We start from the raw sequence: 20,638 nt of genomic DNA on the forward strand, positions 1-20,638 counted from the left end.
AAAGCTGTGAACTCCTTTTTCCTAAATGGAAGCTGGGCAGGTGGTGAGTATGTAAGATGTAACTCTAACTATGTTCCTGCTGAGTGCTGGTCTCCCGAGTTTAGCTTAAACTGGGCCCCCTGGAATTTCATCCAGCCAGGCTTTCTCAGGCTTCGTCAGTCAGCTCTAGGGGAAGTCAACTTGTAAAAGAGATGGAGACTTGGAAACAAACTCATCCTCAGGGAAGAGAAAGTCAAGCCAACCAGCTTGAGCAGAGGTCAGAGCTTTGGTTGTGAGAAGACAGATTCTAGTAAGAGGCCAGTTACCTTGGGCAGACCCAGGCATCTCAGAGTTTTTGATGCTGGGCCATTCCCATTTTTCCACACTTCCTATATATTAAAAAAAAAATCAAGCATCAAAACCCGTGACAAAAATTATAGTGCTTTAAAAACATATGTATTTAACAAGTCAGTATCTGACAACAATGGTTGTGTCTACTGTGATACGCATTTCCAAGGAAATAACAGGTGATATTTGTTGTTTTGTTTTTTCTGAGATGGAGTCTCGCTCTGTCACCCAGGCTGGAGTAAGGTGGCGCGATCTCAGCTCACTGCAACCTCCGCCTCCCGGTTTCAAGTGATTCTCGTGCCTCAGCATCTTAAGTAGCTGGCTCCTTTTTGTATTTTTAGTAGAGATGGGGTTACCATGCTGGCCAGGCTGGTCTCCAACTCCTCACCTCAGGTGATCCTCCTACCTTGGCCTCCCAAAGTGCGGGGATTACAGGTGTGCTCCACAGTGCCTGGCTGGAATGACAGGATTTTTAGACATGTTCATTTATGGAGGTCATTATGGAGGACCACTTGCTCTTCTGTGTGGTCACGAGACCAGATTTAAACATAAACATCTCCCTTTCAGTCCAGTCAGTGTATCTCTGTGACTGTACATTTAAACTCACTTGGAAATCACATCAAAAGTCTAGATTTGAGGCTTTTCACCACTCTGAGCATTGGGCAAATGGCTCCTCTGGGATCTCCTGGGAAGGGAAAAGGCTGTCAACATGGCGGGAGATGTTTCTCTGCAAACTCTGGGTGCTATGCGTCATGCGCAGCAGTGGTCCTGCTCCTCTCTAAGGACGTGTCACCCAGAGAGAGCAGAGAAGTTGCCACAGACCCCCTCCCAGGCTCTGAAGCAGCAGCAGACACATGCTGCAGGAAGCCTGCCCTGCCAGGGCCTGGCAGACCCAGATCAAGCCATCCTGAGAGCAGCCGGCCAAGAGGTGGGGCCCACACGAGCAGGCTGAGATTAGCTGGTGCACACCAGCATGCCTGAACCAGTTTTTACAGCCATTCTGATAGGTCGGTGCCTCTGTTCTAGTTGTTAAATATTCTCAACATCACCTTTCTCTCTGTCAGATTACCAGCAGTTGCTGAGGCAGCTGAGAGCCCAGGAATAGGCCTGATGGTAGCTGATAGGACCTGAATATGAGCCCACAGGGTATCTTCCTTGTGAATTCTCAAGAGGGTGGTCTTTAGTGGTCTAGGGCTTACACTAGTTGGTAGAGACAGAACTCAAAATATACTGAATCTACCTTGGAGCAGCCGAAGGGAGCTGAGATTTGCATGTGTATACAAAAGATGAATCCGCCAATTTTAAAATGCAATTTTTAATTGCTGTAGGTATGTAGGATTTTATTATTCATTCAAGAATAGTTCATCTTTGAATCATAGTTTCATAGGGAGCATTTTCTCTGTACTATCTAGCCTTTGGGTTAAAAAAGTTCTGAGAGTTCTAAAAGGCCCTCCACCACTATGCAACAGTTGAAACAGCTGTTTACTCAGTGTATGAGCAAAAATGAGTTATATAAGATTTTAAAATTGAGTAGAGTCAGAGCTTCTTCATTCAGTTTTTTTTTTCTCATGAACAGTTTCCCCCAGAAGGATGAGTTATTGAAAAAATTAATGCAATGGAAGCCACTTAAAAGATACCAAGTTAGCCGGGCACGGTGGCTCAAGCCTGTAATCCCAGCACTTTGGGAGGCCGAGATGGGCGGATCACGAGGTCAGGAGATCGAGACCATCCTGGCTAACATGGTGAAACCCCATCTCTACTAAAAATACAAAAAATTAGCCGGGTGAGGTGGCAGGCGCCTGTAGTCCCAGCTACTCGGGAGGCTGAGGCAGGAGAATGGCCTAAACCTGGGAGGCGGAGCTTGCAGTGAGCTGAGATCCGGCCACAGCACTCCAGCCTGGGTGACAGAGCGAGACTCCGTCTCAAAAAAAAAAAAAAAAAAAAAAAGATACCAAGTTATGGTGATGAGAAAGGAAAAGTTGGAATTGGCTCCTTCCCAAGAGGCTATTTGACCAAATATCAAATGTGGATGATTTCTCATCCCTTCTTCCCTTCGAAAGCCCTCAATCTCAGTTAACGTCACTGAACGTGACATCCCCAAAATAATTCCCAGCTGAAACTGAGTCAAGTATATTACCATTAGAGTAAATCATAAATTCAAATGTTTTTTTCTGTATTATTTTGTTTTGTCTTTGCACACTGGTATCATTTTTCTTCCCATGTTATAGCACACTTACTTATTCATTTGCTAAATGACTATGCCTCAGTAATATACTAATCATTCTTTTTTAAAATTTAAGACAGAGTTTTGCTCTGTCACCCAGGCTGGAGTGCGGCCTCGGCTCACTGCAACCTCTGCCTCCAGGGTTCAAGCAGTTTTCATGCCTCAGCCACCCAAGAAGCTGAGATTACAGGCACTCACCACCACACGCGGCTAATTTCTGTAAATATATTTTTTAGTAGAGACAGGGTTTCACCATGTTGCCCAGGCTGGTCTCAAACTCCTGGCTTCAAGCAATTCACCCGCCTCAGCCTCCCAAAGTGCTGGGATTATAGGCGTGAGGCACCGCTGCCCACCTAATTATTCTAAACTACTTAGTAGAAATAATAATAAGACTAAAATAATTTACTACATCATTCTAGTTTTAGGAGATTTCATTATTTTTGAACAATGATTTATTTCATACTGTTTTGTCAAAATTCCACGTAGAAAAATGCAATTCTTTGTTTGACTTTCAGGAATATATTTTTTAAGTAAAGCAAGTGTAATTTAATTTTAAACTGTTAAATTGTGATTGCCTTGGAAGTAGCTGTTTCTCAGACAACTCATGACTCAGGTCTGCCCGGCATCCCTGGGCTCTGGAACTGTTAGCAGTGTCCATTACTATTTTATACAAAACGTCTTGCTCCCACACACATCTCCACACTTCATGGAAGTCAGCGTTGGGAGTTATGTGTAATGCTAATTAAAAAGCCATGACAGCTCAGCTTCAGATGTGCAAAGTTTTTAAGAATAGGGGAAACTGAAGTTGTAATTAGGGTCAATTTGTGTGGTGAGAGCGCATCCTCACACTAATGAAATGTTTTATTTATATTGGGAAACTAAGCTGCAGAAACCTTCACGCAAAATCACAGGAGGAATTTTTCATGCTGCAAGCCCAATTAGGTAGGTACTGCCAATTTTGAAAGCAAAGGAATTCAAGAATTTATGAAAGACACAATTGTTACGCTGGAAATAAGGTATTATTTTATTTCTGTTGCTATCAGTAAAAGACTGTTCCAAAGCTTTACCTCTGTATTATGAAGATTTTACTTCTAGATTCAGATTAAAGGAGCTTTTGTTGAATGATTCTTGTGGGCCAAGTGGTTCTATTACTGTAATCCCTTCAGATCTTTACAACAACCCAATGAGGCACCTCAGTTCACAGATAAGGAAACTGAGGCTAAGAACGACAGCCAACACTTACCAATCACTTATTACCAGGTACCAGGGACTCTTCTGTCTCATTCATTCTTATAACTCTACGGAGGAGGTAATATTATCTTTATCTTGTGAATGAGGACACAGAGAGACACAAACCTTAAGGGACTTGTCAAAGTCTAGCCGGTAACTAATTAGGTCTCTGATTCCACACTGTCCTTCACCTTTAAGCCCAGGTTCCTCCTGGAAAGAAGCAAAAGGACTTGTCCTGGGTAACACAGATATTAGAGGACAGCACAGTGATCTAAACCTCACTTTCCTAAATCCAGTCCAGGTTTGCTCTCTTGACCAATATTACCAGCCAGCACTGATGTTTCTACTTTCCGATCTGTGAATTTGGGTTCCAGTTACACTCATTTCAGGACTTGTTTGCATTCTATTTTAGTTAATTCCCTAATTTTTTATGTAACTTGTATTTTTCTATAAGATTATATGTTTCTGGATAAAATATGTATTTCATGCACCTATCAGAGCTCTGAGCTGACTGGCAGTGCTTGGAAAGTTCTGTGCAATTCATAATAGGCTGGAATCATGCCTTTTTCTCTGTATTTCAAGCCTACGCATGAGGGATCACATCCATGCGGCACAAGTACCACCTTCTAGTGCCATTAAATCCAGATGTAACCTAGGAAACATCTCAACACGATGCTGCCAGCAACCACGAAGGCTGATTGCAGTAGCCATCAGATGAAACTTGCCTGCCAGACAGTGCTGGCACATAGTACATGCTTAATTGTTGAAGGAGTCAATGAGTAAAGAAGCGATTGCTGAACTAAAGAGCATTTTACTTCTGCAAATACATATTGAGTACCTACTACATGAGAGGCACAGTGCTGGATGCTTCAGGGTTAAAAAAAATGTATCTAAGACATTATTCTTTTTTTTTTTGAGACCGAGTTTCACTCTTGTTGTCCAGGCTGGAGTGCAGTGGCGCTATCTCGGCTCGCTGCAACCTTCTCCTCCTGGGTTCAAGCGATTCTCCTGCCTCAGCTCCCGAGTAGCTGGGATTACAGATGCCTACCACCACATCCTGCTAATTTTTGTATTTTTAGTAGAGATGGGCTTTTATCATGTTGGCCAGGCTGGTCTCAAACTCGTGACCTCAAGTGATCCACCCACCTCAGCCTCCCAAAGTGTTGGGATTACAGGCGTGAGCCACCATGCCCAGCCTATTATTCTTGTCTGTAGGTTTTACCAACTTATCAAAAAGATAAAAATCGAAATAACTGTGAGATAACCATTTAGCAAATACTGAGTGGGTAGTAGGAATCAGATATGATGCCAGGCCCTGGAGTCTGGTGATAAACGAAAGGCATCCTCACAGCGCGGATGCTTATTGCCAAATAGCGGAGAGAGATGAGGGATCAGGAATCCTTTGATGGAGGAGATGGCTTGATATTGTAGATAATACTATGATAGCAAAGGGGGAAGTTCAGCCAGTCCCTGAAGACTCCCGGAAGACAGGATGGCTAAGTTGAGCCGAGCATGTATAACTGAGGCCAGTAGTTTTACAGAGCATTCTAAGGAGGGAAAATAGCTTGAACATGTTTGGAGAAGAGAGAATGGCACATTCAGGGAGCTTCCCATATTTTGGAATTCTGGGAGCACAGAGTTCAAAGCAGGAAAAGAGAATGACAAAGGAATCTGAAGCTGGCAGCAGGCACAGCTTCCTTAGCTTAAAAAGGGTGTCACAAAACCTTTGTGAACTAAGTACCATGAAAGCAGGAATTCTTGGGAAGGAGACCATATTAATTTAGAGAAATCAAGAAAATATTTTTTTTTTTTTTTTTTTTTTTTTTTTTTTTTTTGAGATAGAGTCTTACTCTGTCACTGGGCTGGAGTGCAGCGGCATGATCTCGGCTCGCTGCAACGTCTGCCTCCCAGGTTCAAGCGATTCTTCTGCCTCAGCCTCCCAAGTAGCTAGGACTACAGGCACATGCCACCATGCCTGGCTAATTTCTGTATTTTAGTAGAGACGGGGTTTCACCATGTTGGCCAGGACGGCCTTGATCTCTTGCCCTGATGATCCGCCCATCTCGGCCTCCCAAAGTGCTGGGATTACAGGTGTGAGCCACCGCGCCCGGCCTGAGAAATCAAGAAAATTTCTAAAAGTGATGGTAGTGGTGACAGAAGTAGGGAGTTTTAGAAATCCTCATTTACATGTCTCCAAATTCTGTAGCTTTATGGGGTCACCATTCTTTTAATATTAAAATAAAAATAACCACAGGTCCCATGTGGCTAAATCCACATGCCTCCTTTCTCCCCACCAGCCTCCCATCCAAACACACACAGTGCACTTCAGGAGTTTCGTGGTTCTGATCACCCTCTTGCACCACCTTCCTGCTTTTTCTGGGTCCTTGCCCTCCACTCCAGCAACTGGTCTTTTCTCTTATCCTTGCTCCAGTCCATTCTTAGATGACAGCAGCCCTCTTTCCTTCTCGAATTCTCGAATCCCATTCATATATGCTCTTTGTAGATTTTTACTAAGCATTTGAAGAGGGCTGTAGTGCAATCGAATATTAGGTAGGCCCATTCTAAACATTCTCTTGTCAAATTCCACCATAAGGAGTTTCGTTTTTGGGGGGTGTGTGTGTTTGGTTTTTGTTTTGCTTTGTTTTGAGACAGAGTGTTGCTCTATCGCCCAGGCTGGGGTGCAGTGGCACAATCACAGCTCACTGCAGCCTTGACCTTTTAGGTTCAAGCGATTCTCCGGCCTCAGCCACCCAAGTAGCTGGGATTACAAGTGCACGCCACGACACTCTGCTAACTTTTTGTATTTTTAATAGAGACAGGGTCTTACTATGTTGCTCAGGCTGGTCTCAGGCTCCTGGGCTGAAGCAATCCTCCCACCTCAGCCTCCCAAATGTGTGTGTAATCTGTTGGGATTACAGGTGTGAGCCACTTAACCTGGCCAGGAGTTTCTTGTAAATCAACTTGTAAAAAATCCGCAGGTTTCTTGTCATACTGAGCCCTTGGTGTCTCTCTCTCTCCCCATTCCCCACAACTTGTCAATTTGTCCTGACCTTTTCTCCTATTTTTTTTTTTTTTTTTCTATTTCTGGGCTCTCTCAGCCTTTCATTCTCTCTTTCTCTTTTTCTGTCTCACTCTCTCTTTCACCAAAATCCCTGCTTTGTATTTGATAGAGCACTTCAGACTTTTCTCCCTCCCTCTCTCTCTCTCCCATAGGCCATCTGTCCATGATCAACATGATAATGGTGAGCTTAACCCTTAATGTTCAGGTGGTCATTCAGGTATTAATTTTAGTAAATTGCTCTTCCTAAAAGGACCTTCATCCACAGGCTTCGCAATCTAATTTATATTCTTCCCATTTCATTTCCCTAATTAAATAATTTATAAAGCACTATTGGTGATTCTCAACCATTATTGAGTGCAGGAACTCCTTTTAAAATATAAAAACAACTTCAAATCCTCCCAAAAGAGTCTTCACAGTTTTATATTTATCGATTAGAAAATATAGAGTGACAGAAAGTTGCTATGTACTCACTAGTACATTGAATTTTTTTAAAAACAACTTTCCATCCCATTTATATACTTTTGAAATTGTGAAGTACAGACAAGTCTTCTACTATTTTTTCAAGATTAAATAATGTTTAGTGGACTGGGGATCCTTTCGGAGATGTCAGTTTTCAAATGTCCATGGCTCACCAAGGCTCACGCACATTGAGTATCCCCTTCCTGGAGATGTCAGGGGACTCTAGGAAAGACAGCTGTGGGTTTATTCTCCAGGTTCCCTCCCTCTTTACCATCTGTCATCGAAAATCTCCACAAAAATACAGACAGTAGTGCAAAATCACCACACCATTGAAAGCCCGAATATTTGTCAATGAGTTAAGATTTAACAGTAAATAAAATGGGGAGCCTAATGTATAAGATTGGGGTGTAAAATGTTGGATTCCCATAGACTGCCACTGTGCCTCCTCATTTGACAGTGATGGAACTTTCACCAGGCAAGGAAGGGAAAGAGCTCCTCAGACCCTCAGAGCTGCTTTCTCTGAGGGTCAGAATTTCTTGCCCTAACACCTGATTGATTCTTCAGTCCCATCCCCCCATCCTGTCATTATCACTTCCCTTTCTCTCTCTCTCTCTTTTATTTATTTATTATTATTATTTTTTGTTTGAGACAGCTTGCTTTGTTGCCCCAGCTGAAGGACAGAGGTTCAATCATAGCTTACCACAATCTTGAACTTCCGGCCACAAGCAATCCTCCTGCCTTGCCTCCCAAAGCACTTGGATTACAGGTGGGAGCCACTGTGCCTGGTCATTTCTCTTTCTGTATCTCTTCAGGGACTCCCATTTCCATGATTTCAATAACTCTGGGCTGGATAGGCAAGACAGTGACTCATGGCATTTTGAAATATGAAACTAGCGTTAAGAAGGGATAAAGTCTGTCAGAGCCACTGCAACAATGCACTCCAGAAGTTTGTTTTGCACCCACTGTTTTTGACAAGTAAAGAACTGCAGGCTGCTTTAAATAATCCAGGAATGATCTCCCTCATTCATAATCAGGGGATCAAAAGGTGGAAGCAAAATAAATAAATAAATAAATAAAAAATTCCTTTCTCGGTTCAGTGGAACCACACCAGAAAAATAACATACAGACATCAGAAAGTTGGCTAGCAGCTGTACACATCAATTGCACCTCCAGTGCGAAAGACCTAAGCCACCAGTTTTCTAACTGAAACCAGGTGGCTAGAATAAGGTGTGTCAGACACTGAATATACAACAGCCATTCCAACTCCCCTCTGATTTTCTACTTTTCCTACATGGAAACTAACTAACTAAAAGATCAGATACACACTTGTCAGTCTCTCTCACAGCCAAGTGTGACCAGTCATCCACTGGTTCTGGTCAATGAGACATGAAGTAAGTCTTCCAGGGTGCTTCTTGAAAGTTTTCTTCCTGATAAAAGAGAGGCACAGGAGGATAAACTCTTGTCCCAAGCCTCCTTCTATTGTCTCCTGCCTGTGGATGTGGTTGTGAGGGAACATAACTCCCGGAGCTGCGGCAGCCACCTTACACATGTGGTGACAAACCAGGGGACAACAGACAACCCTTTGAGGAAACGGGAACAGAAGGATGGGTACAGTGTGAGTCCTTGGAGATATCAAATCCAACTTGGTCTTTCTTAAACAGTAAATGCCACTATGATGTAAGCTTCTGTTTTTCAGGGCTTAGGGTTCTTGCAGTCTGTATTAGCCTGTTCTTACATTGCTATAAAGAAATACCTGAGGCCTGGCGTGGTGGCTCACACCTGTAAGTCCAGCACTTTGGGAGGCTGAGGTGGGAGGATCACTTGAGCTCCGGAGTTCGAGACCAGCCTGGGCAACATGACGAAACCCCATCTCTATCAAAAATACAAAAATTGGCCGGGTGTGATGGTGTGCTCCTGTAGTCCCAGCTACTTGGGAGGCTGAGGTGGGAGGATCACTTGAGCCTGGGAGGTGTGGAGGTTGCAGTGAGCTGAGATTGTGCCACCGCACTCCAGCCTGGGTGAGAGAGTGAGATCCTGTCTCAAAAACAAAAACAAAAACAAAACAACAACAACAACAAAACCTGAAACTGGGTAATTTATTTTTTATAAAGAGGCCTTACTGGCTTACTGTTCTGCAGGTTATTCAGGAAGCATAGCGGTATCTGCTTCTGGGGAGGCCTTGAGAAGCCTCCAATCATGGCAGAAGGCAAACGGGGAGCAGGTACATCACACAGTGAAAACAGGAGTGAGAGAGAGAGTGTGGGTTGGGGGGAGAGAGGCCACACACTTTTAAACCACCAGATCTTATCTGAATTCAGAGTCAGAGCTCACTTATCACCAAGCAGATGGCCCAAGCCATTCATAAGGGCCCCCATGACCGAAACACTTCCCACCAGGCCCCACCTCCAACATCCAGGATGAGAATTCGACATGAGATTTAGTGGGAATATACATTAAAACAATATCACAGTCTTGGAATGGGACATCAATTGTGACAAAAACAAAAAAACAAAAAAAAGCTATATCACAGTCAAAAATATAACTGATTTGGGGGCTAGGTGAAAAGAATGCAGCAAATATAGTTATTGCAAAGTACGTTTCAAATACAGAGGAAAAGGGTGCATTCTAATATTTCTATTTATAGGAAACATAAATAAATTATGGAAAGCATCTGATTTCTGTTCTCAATATAATTTTTTAAAATAGACTCTGTGGCAAAAGATGTAAACCACGTCTTGTGATAAGAATAAACTGAGGTGAAGATAGAGCTTGCTGAGAACTGAGATGCAAATAGATCCATGATGTGTAGAGTGGAAGGGAATGAAACTGCAACAGCAGAATCATCATGTGAAATCTGTGATGTGGAGGATGAATATGAGATGCTCCTCTGGATGCAGATAAAAAGGATGAGGAGACAAAGATGAAAGAGGAAATGAATATATTAAACTAACATATAAATAATTATGCCTAAACAAATAGAACAAAAATACTTGAGGAAATCTTTTCTGAATGGAAAAAGAACTCAACAAGTAGCAGAAAAATTTAGAAGAAAATGCACCAGACTTATCCTGGTGAAAGTTTTGAATTGAAGAAGGGAAGAAAGGAGGCCGGGTACAGTAGCTCACGCCTGTAATCCCAGCACTTTATGAGGCTGAGGTGGGTGGATCACCTGAGGTCAGGAGTTCGAGACTAGCCTGGTCAACATGGTGAAACCCTGTCTCTACTGAAAGTATGAAAATTAGCCAGGCGTGGTGATCCCAGCTACTCAGAAGGCTGAGGCAGGAGAATCGCTTGAACCCAGGGGCAGAGGTTGCAGTCAGCTGAGATCATGCCACTGTACTCCAGCCTGGGTGAAAGAACAAGAATCTGTCAAGAAAAAGAAAAGAAAAGAAAAGAAGAAAGGATAAAAGGAAGAGCAGAAAGAAGCCAGGTGCGGTGCCTCACGTCTGTAATCCCAGCACTTTGGGAGGCCGAGGCGGGTGGATCCCTTGAGGCCAGGTGTTCAAGACCATCCTTGCTAACATGGTGAAGCCCTGTCTCTATGAAAGATACAAAAATAGGGAGCACGGTGGCCCACACCTGTAATCCCAGCTATTCGGGAGGCTGAGACAGGAAAATCGCTTGAACCTGGGAGGCAGAGGTTGCAGTGAGCCGAGATCACACCACTACACTCCAGCCTGGGTGACAGAGTGAGATTCTTTCTCAAAAAAAAAAAAAAAAAAAAGATTGACTCGGGTTTCCTTGGGCTGTGAAGGAAGGCAAAGGACCCTGTGGTGAGGGGAATAGCGTGAGTCTCAGCACAAACCTGGGAAAGAGCACAGAAGATTCTGGAAACAGCTAGTGGTGCAGACAAGCTGGAGAGTTGGTACCTGGAGAATGTTGTGGAACCTGAAGACCTGGTCCACTGAAACAGAGCTGCTAAACACTGTCTGAACAACTAGAGAACAATTCCATGCATAGGGCTGAAGTTTAATAAAATATAAATATAATTGTGACAATAAAACACTTTATGGTTCCTGAAATGGTGCTATATCAGCTAGCTAAACATAGTGCTAAAACCTTCATAGAAATGCTAACGGATTGCTGTTCAATTGCTAAATATTTATGTGAAGATAAAGTTCTAGATGCTAACCATTATATAACACTACAGATTAACCACAGTCTGTTGATACAACTGTGGGGAGTAGAGGTGTAAGGATCAGTATTCTAGAGTGTTGTTTTCATTCATTCATTCATTGAGTATTTACTTTGTGCCAGAAGGCTAGGGGTGAAAGGACAGGTCTCAGCAAGGCAAGGTTCTTGCCTTCAAGGAACTTCCAGTCTAATAGTGAAGACAAGCAGGTCAATCAAAGAGTGCCTTAAAATGAGATGGAGTCTGAACACATTCTGTGCACAGTGGGTGCACACGGGCTGGGGGCAAAATAACGCTGAGGACTGAGGAGTGGGCTTCAGAGGTGAGGTGAGGCGGTAGTAGAGATGACTATTGAAAGATGAGTTGGGATCAAAGGCATTCAGGGAGAAAGAGCAGAGGAAGGGCAAGCCGTAGACGCAAGGCCGTTTTTGGACAACTGCAAGTTTTTCTTGAACAAAATATGAAGTGGGGGTGGGGGAGTCTTTTAAATCTGTGAAGTATTCACAGTTGGTCAAGCTACATAGTTACCTGGCTGCCTGCCAAAAAAAAGAAAAAGAAAAAGAAAACACCTGTGTGTGCATGCTTTTCAGCTGGCTGTAGGATTTAGTCAGCTGGCAAGTGTTTATTGCGTGCCCATTATGTCCATATGCAAAAATAGGCATATGGGGAAGAAAGAGAAGAAGAAAGCAGGCAGAAACTCAAATATTGTGAAAAATGGATTGTTTTGTGTTGAGTGCCAGCTACAGTTGTGGTTTCATCTGACTCACTGTGACCAGCAGCCAATGCAGCTATTGTGGTGGTGGCTGGCGCTGCAGTCTCGTGGCGCCCTTGGTGCTCTTGCGCTGCAGGTCTCTCAGCACCTGTTTGCATAAAGCTGCTTGATTGAATCATAGCTTTGATAGGAATGGTTTTACTTTATCAGCTTAATAAAGAATTGTCATTGCATCAAAAGGCAAACTGGAGATCTTCCTCCTGCTGCTGCTGCTGTACTTCTAGCAAAGCAGTGTGGAGACAGAAAGGTGTGATGCCGTTCCTCACTCATCAAGGGTCACAGCTAACACTCCTATCACAGCAGACAGAGTGACAAGAGAAAAGCATAACAAATATAGTTAATCAAAGTTTGATGTGACATGGGAGGCTTTCAAAATGAAGATCTAAAGACTCAGGGAAAAAGGTCTGATTTTATGCTTAAGTTTGATGAAGAAAGGATGGGCGTATAGAAATGTGATTGAATAAAAGGGTATGAATTAATAGTAATAAACTGAAAGAGAAACCCAGCAAGGCCTGTCCAGATTATTCTGGGCCTCACTGTGTGGCATTTCTTCCTCCTGGGCAGAGGGCAGGACTCCCATGAAATAAGGTTTTCAAGGGAAAAAGGAGAGAGTGACCTTTCTGGATTTTACGATTTGCTTTGGGGCAGAGTGGTTCTGGTTTCTGTGACCCACCTTGGGGAAAGGAATTCTGCTTTCCATGACTTGCTTCAGGGCAAAATGGGCGAGGGTCAGAAAGACCTTGTTTCTGGCTGAAATCTTAAAGCCAGCTGAAAAGCATGCACACACAGGTTTTTTTGTTTGGTTGGTTTTGGGTTTTTTTGTTGTTTGTTTGTTTTGGCAGGCATCCAGAGGCCTTTCCTATGTTCTTATGTCTAGTTCTAAGTACTCAGCACACCGATGTGCCATACTTTGGGGTATCTTGTTCCGAGCCCCAACAGTAGGAAGAAGACAGGATAGGCATAACCAAACCACCTGTGAGTACCACTTACAAGTCCCCAGGTAGTTTCCACTTCTGTGATGTCCACAAAAAGCCAAGAATTCCCTATGGCACTCTCTGGGAGACCTGGGATGTAAAGGAAGGGACCCTGTGAAGCAAAGCCATGAGCAAAATGGCTGGGAATGCTCTACTTCATCATTATTAAAGGCAGACTGGCCTCAGGGCTGGGTATTTTTTGGAAAAGCGTTAATTATGAATCCTCATCTTACTCTGTCCTTCAGCACTGGCAACTTCTCAGTCCATGTGGCTGCCCAAACTCTCACCTCTGTGTGTAGACAAACACAAATGCTACCTTCCTGCCAATGCTTCAACCTACATTCTGATCTCTTGTTTCCTGTTCACTGCCAGATTTCTTAGAAAAAGGTATCTCTACTTTCCAGCATCCATAGGACAGCATCTTGCTCTTCTTGTCATCGCTAATCAACACACAGGAAAAACCCACTCCTTATGCCTCTCTTCAGTGTTATTCCATGGTAAAATAGCACCAGGAAAACTTCCTATGATGGAAGTCTTGAGGTATCAAAGCCACAATCTCAGAAGCACTAAGGACTAGCCTTATATGGTGAATTAGAATTCAAAATCCTGAATGGGCAGGCTGAGGATCAAACAGCAGTCCTAAGTATCAGTAGGAGGGGAACGGGGAAAGCTAGTTTGGGGCAGTATCCCTTAAAGCATACAATAGGGAAGATATTAAAATTCAGAAGACTGAGACCATAGCTAAATTCTATAGTGCATAACTCCATGTTGGTAAGCCCTCCATGTGGGACTAGGGTTCTAGAATGATCTTGTGCAAGGTTTTAACCTCTTAAAGCCAAATTGCCCAGAGATAGGAAGGTAGAATAGAAAGATGGATAGCAAGAAAGAGATATATGTTATCATATAGAAAATTGAAAAAGGTTTTTATGATTCATATAAAAATAATTCTTTAATGTCGCTGCAGAATTATACTCCATGGGTTTCAAGGGGAACGCTGACAAACTGGGATGGCTTCCAGACCCTTTGCACATATTCCCATTTGTCAGTGTGCTATGAGTCCTGGCCCGAGAAACCAGGCAAATGATCTAAGTCCAGAAAGCAGCAGCAGAGGTTGGTTCCCTCTTCCGTCAGGAGCTCTTTTCTCCAGACAGAGAAGCTAGCACTTAGCAAACCACTTCAGGCTCTCTAAGGTAGGATAATGGAGCACAAAAGGAAGGGACTCTTGCATCTCAAGGCATCTTTCTCATTGTAGGGACACAGTATTTTCCATCTAATGAAAGAGGAAAACAAGAAAGGAAGAGGAGAAGTACAGGGTGGCAAGGACAATCTTCTGCTATTAAAGCAGTTAGAGCATTGATTTCCCTGTGTCCTTAACTCCACAGCCCCAGGTGCCCACTGTCACACTACATGCCCTTCCCAGGTCCCTCACTCAGTCTGGCCTCCCAAGTGGTCCATTCTCCAAATTCACTTATTTCTCCAATCAGAATATCAGAGACCAATCATCAATTGCCAAAACACACACACTAATCAACACAGCAAACATAGATAAAATGAACAATGACAAGTGGAGATAAGAATAATACAATATTCTTATCCAAATATGGAGATTTGACCTAATTCTCCTTGTGGTAGAGGCACTCATTGTTGAGGATTTTAAGATCACATGGGAAAAAGAATATGGGAACCGTGGACATGAATGAATCTGTAAGAGAGTACTTTAAAGTCATTTTGCATGCCAAAAAAGTCACATAAAATTAATAAATAATAGGTAATAAAGGTATCATCGGAATGTTACGTTTTTTGGCTCCATTATACTTGGAACACAACGAAAAGTCATCACTGTGACCGACAAGGCCCTACTTGAAGTGCCCCCTCTGTACTTGTCCAAATTCACTTTAAGCCCTTTCCGTCCTACCTCTCCAGGCTCCTGATGTGCCCCACATGTTATATGCTGGCCATCTGACAGTTCCTACAACATAATGAGAACTTTCCTGTCCTAAGGCCTTGGAAATTGCTTTCTCCTGGGCCTTAAACACTCTTCCCTCTGCTACTTTTTTGTTTTGTTTTGTTTCTATTTTGACAAGTTGCAAACATGTAACAAACATCTGTGTTCCTACCACCAAAAATTTATATAAATATATATATATATATAAGTGAAACAGAACAAATGTGGTATCAGAGCTACAATCTCAGAAGCACTAAGGACTAGCCTTATACAGTGAATTAGAATTCAAAACTCCGAATGGGCAGGCTGAGGATCAAACACTAGTCCTAAGTATCGTAGTAAGGAAGTGGAAAAGCTAGTTTGGGGCAGTATCCCTTAAAGCATATAAGAGGGAAAATATTAAAATTCAGACAACTGAGACCACAGCTAAATTCTGTAGCATATAACTCCATGTTGGTATATATGCTATATATATATAGCAGTGAAACAGAACAAATATATATATGTGTGTGTTTGTGTGTATATATATATATTTCTCCCTGTACCCAGGTAAATGCCTGCCACGTAACAGTGCCAAAAAAAAATTCTGTTTTCTGATTAGCTAAATTGCTGATTTAACTTCAATTTACTAGGTTTTGTTCAAAATGCTCATAAATTTGCTTTATTTCTTGTGGATTATCGCACTTTTATTTGCTCCTCCATCTAAATATTCAGTGCTTTTATTCCCCTTATTTTTGGGGCTGCCAATTCCCATTTCCTACCAGGATCCTGCAGATGGAAAAATACCTTGAGTATTTGTGATAGAGTTTTAGATCACCTCACCTTTATTTGACCTGCTTATTTCACTAGAGCTGAATACAATTTTTTTTATTATACTTTAAGTTCTAGGGTACATGTGCACAACGTGCACACTTGTTACATATGTATACATGTGCCCTGTTGGCGTGCTGCACCCACCAACTTGTCTACATTAGGCGTATCTCCCAATGCTACCCCTCCCTCCTCCCCCCTCCCCACAATAGGCCCCGGTGTGTGATGTTCCCCCTCCTGCGACCAAGTGATCTCATTGTTCAATTCCCACCTATGAGTGAGAACATGCGGTGTTTGGTTTTCTGTTCTCCCCCAATGCCAAAAGGCAGCCTTAGCTCAGCCTATGAAAACTGTGTGCCGAAGCACATTTCTAACATTTGAGTTACACCTCAGTTCTGATTCTTCTCCATCTCTTTTGCTGGCACTACTTTTCTAAATATTGGCGTTGCCTAGGTCCCAGTCTTGACCCTGCTTCTCCTTTTCCCCTATTTTATCTTCCTAAGTGATCTCACCCATTCCTGTGGCTTTAAATACCATGTGCCGCTGGTTTCCAAATACATATGTCCAGGCTTGACCTATCTTTAAGCTCCAAATCTGTATACCCAATCCCCTACTTAACATTTTTATCTGAATGTCTTACAGGTAAAATAAATAAACGATTTTACTAAGTCCAAAATGAAATTTTTGATTTTTGCTCCTCCTCTTATCACCACTCACAACCAGTTCTATTCCTAATCTTCCCTATGTCAGTACGTTGCACTACACAGTATATAGCACAATGCCCTCTACATCTCTCAATGGGTGTTGGCCCCATATAGTACTGTATTGAGTATGTGGAATATTGTAAATCACCCACCCAACTGCTCAAGCCACAGAGCCATCCTGGGTTCTGACCCACTTCTTACCCTCCATCTCCAATTCTTGAACAAGTGTAATGGTTTTTTTTGTTTTTTGTTTTTTTGTGAGATAGGGTCTTGCTCTGTTGCCCAGGCTGAAGTGCAGTGGCATGATCTCAGCTCACTGCAGCCTCTGCCTCCTGGGATCAAGTAATTCTCCTGCCTCAGCCTCTCGAGTAGCTGGGACTACAGGCATGCACCATCATGCCCAGCTAATTTTTGTACTTTTAGTAGAGATGGGGTTTTGCCATGTTGGCTGGTCTCGAACACCTGACCTCAGGTGATCCACCCACCTCGGCCTCCCAAAGTACTGGGATTACAGGCGTGAGCCACCACACCCGGCCTTGAACAAGTGTAGTGGTTTTTAGCTCCAAAATAAGTCTTGGAATCTACCTACTTATCTCCAGTTCTACTCTTAACACCCGAGTCTAAGCTACCATTACCTCTTGTCCAAACCAAGGCAACAAACTCCTCCCTGCTGCCAGTCTTGCCAGTCTTGCCTTTTGAAGAACTAATCTCTACATTGCAGCGAAGGTGGTCTTTATAAACAAGAAACCGATAGCATCAATGCCCTCTACACTTCTCAATGGGTGTTGGACCCATTATACTTGAAACACAATGAAAAGTCATCACTGTGACCAACAAGGCCCTACTTGAAGTGCTGCCTCTGTAATTATTCAAATTCATTTTAAGCCCTTTGCATCCTACCTTTCCAGGCCCACGATGTGGCCCACATATTATGTGCTGGCCATCTGACAGTTCCTACAACATAATGAGAACTTTCCTGTCCTAAGGCCTTGGAAATTACTTTCTCCTGGGCCTGAAATACTCTTCCCTCTGCTACTTTTTTGTTTTGTTTTGTTTCTATTTTGACAAGTTGCAAACATGTAACAAACATCTGTGTTCCTACCACCAAAAATCAATAGTTACTAACTTTTTGACATTTTTCCTTGGATTTGAACATTAACACAAAAACAATATAAAGGTAAAGTCTCCTTGTTCCGCCTGTGTTCCATCCCCCTTTCTCCTTACTCAGAATGAGTAAGGGATATTGTTGGTTCCTTACACTACATACATTTCTTCTCTCCTTCTGTTTAGCAAAACCTTGACTTTGTTAAGGCATTCACACACTGCCCACTCCCACCTCCACCCTCTGCCCCAACACCCTCCTGTGTTCAGCAGAGGCCATTGCAGCACGATTGTGGCCCAGGAGATAAGAGGGCAAGTTTCCTGGAGGCTGTGTTTCATTTTGACCCAGGCTATCCAGCAGGGAGCCTGTAGCACTTTTAGAGGCTCCTATTCTGTGTCTCCTGCCCTCAAAGATTTGCCTTTAGAGAACGGGGATGGGACGAGAAGAGTTAGGCTCTTTGAATTTCTGATCCACTGCCAAGGCATGAACCAAATGATATTCTTGTTTGTTCGGTCTGAATTCACCATGTGTCAACTTCTTACCTCAACATCGCTGTCTGTTCTAAACCAAAAACATCAACATCATAAATAGAAGGCAACTGGACTTCCTACATGTCTCCATGCCTCTCCTCCCAAAAAAGAAAGAAAAATGATTTCTCCTTCTATATCAAATCATTTTTTGGTTAGTGCATTATTTTATCACAATTGTGTGCGTGTTTAAACTCAATGCTGTGAAAGACTTCTACAAGGTTAAATCTCCTCCCCAATACAAAATGTTTAAAATCTCAACCGAGAACTGACCTCCCTGTCTCTTCTCTCTGCTTGTAGGTTGCGGCATGTTTACCTTCCTGTCATCTGTCACTGCCGCTGTCAGTGGCCTCCTGGTGGGTTATGAACTTGGAATCATCTCTGGGGCTCTTCTTCAGATCAAAACCTTATTAACCCTGAGCTGCCATGAGCAGGAAATGGTTGTGAGCTCCCTCCTCATTGGAGCCCTCCTCGCCTCACTCACCGGAGGGGTCCTGATAGACAGGTATGGAAGAAGGACCGCAATCATCTTGTCATCCTGCCTGCTTGGACTCGGAAGCTTAGTCTTGATCCTCAGTTTATCCTACACGGTTCTTATAGTGGGACGCATTGCCATAGGGGTCTCCATCTCCCTCTCCTCCATTGCCACTTGTGTTTACATCGCAGAGATTGCTCCTCAACACAGAAGAGGCCTTCTTGTGTCACTGAATGAGCTGATGATTGTCATCGGCATTCTTTCTGCTTATATTTCAAATTACGCATTTGCCAATGTTTTCCATGGCTGGAAGTACATGTTTGGTCTTGTGATTCCCTTGGGAATTTTGCAAGCAATTGCAATGTATTTTCTTCCTCCAAGCCCTCGGTTTCTGGTGATGAAAGGACAAGAGGGAGCTGCTAGCAAGGTTCTTGGAAGGTTAAGAGCACTCTCAGATACAACTGAGGAACTCATTGTGATCAAATCATCCTTGAAAGATGAATATCAGTATAGTTTTTGGGATCTGTTTCGTTCAAAAGACAACATGCGGACCCGAATAATGATAGGACTAACACTGGTATTTTTTGTACAAATCACTGGCCAGCCAAACATATTGTTCTATGCATCAACCGTTTTGAAGTCAGTTGGATTTCAAAGCAATGAGGCAGCAAGCCTCGCCTCCACTGGGGTTGGAGTCGTCAAAGTCATTAGCACCATCCCCGCCACTCTTCTTGTAGACCATGTCGGCAGCAAAACATTCCTCTGCATTGGCTCCTCTGTGATGGCAGCTTCATTGGTGACCATGGGCATCGTAAATCTCAACATCCACATGAACTTCACCAATATCTGCAGAAGCCACAATTCTATCAACCAGTCCTTAGATGAGTCTGTGATTTATGGACCAGGAAACCTGTCAGCCAGCAACAATACTCTCAGAGACCACTTAAAAGGAATTGCTTCCCATAGCAGAAGCTCGCTCATGCCCCTGAGAAATGATGTGGATAAGAGAGGGGAGACGACCTCAGCATCCTTGCTAAATGCTGTATTAAGCCACACTGAATACCAGATAGTCACAGACCCTGGGGACGTCCCAGCTTTTTTGAAATGGCTGTCCTTAGCCAGCTTGCTTGTTTATGTTGCTGCTTTTTCAATTGGTCTAGGACCAAGTAAGTACTTTATTCTTTATTCCTTCCCTCTCTCCCCCTGTGAATATTAATATATTGCTTTTGACCAGTCAGAGCATCCTACTGCTATAGCACCTCATGCATATAAGTGCTAGAAGGAAGACAAGGATAACACTGGTCATCTGATGTTCCTTCTAATGCAGACGGTATGCTTGGCTTATATTTGCTTCTGAAAAGTACAGGGCTAGTATTCAACTGAAAGATAAGTTTCCCATTATCTGTCACATGAGGATACTTTAATTCCCATTAATTGAGGATGAACCACACCTGGAAAGTTATTTATTGCCCAAGGGAATTACATTGCTTTATGAAAGCAAAATTTGCTTTCATAAAATGGTGTAACGTTTTCCTCCATATCATCTCTGAGTTTCTTCCTATGTAGAAGAAAAAAATCAAGTGTTTAGATTTTCTTAAAGACACAATAGTGGGTGCATTCCAGTGATAGTAAAGAAGGAGGACATTATGAGTTGAGAAGGAGGATGTATTATTATTATTATTATTATTACTTTTTGAGTACATCTTATTCACTAGAGTAGCCTCCCATGGCACTTTACTCTTGTCCATTAAACAGAAGCATGAAAGTCTAGTTGCTATCATTCAACATAATACAAACAATTTACAAGGACATGGCTACGAAGTTGTTTTATTTTATGTAACTAGTCTGCTCTAATGACAAAGTATAATCACCTCTCTTGGGCAATCTCTTTTACAG

The 20,638-nt window shown here is 42.8% G+C and overlaps 1 protein-coding gene across 1 annotated transcript in view; it reads left to right on the forward strand.

Moving 5' to 3' along the window:
• Positions 1 to 20,638, forward strand: part of SLC2A12 (solute carrier family 2 member 12) — a 65,822-nt gene that overhangs the window by 3,554 nt on the left and 41,630 nt on the right. The window contains exon 2 of the mRNA XM_033235405.1: positions 18,568 to 19,908. Coding sequence (XP_033091296.1) covers positions 18,568 to 19,908 — 1,341 coding nt within the window. The remainder of the gene's footprint in view (positions 1 to 18,567; positions 19,909 to 20,638) is intronic.

The sequence above is a fragment of the Trachypithecus francoisi genome, unplaced genomic scaffold (assembly GCF_009764315.1).
Source record: "Trachypithecus francoisi isolate TF-2019V2 unplaced genomic scaffold, Tfra_2.0 Lachesis_group15, whole genome shotgun sequence".
NCBI classification, from domain to species: Eukaryota; Metazoa; Chordata; class Mammalia; order Primates; family Cercopithecidae; genus Trachypithecus; species Trachypithecus francoisi.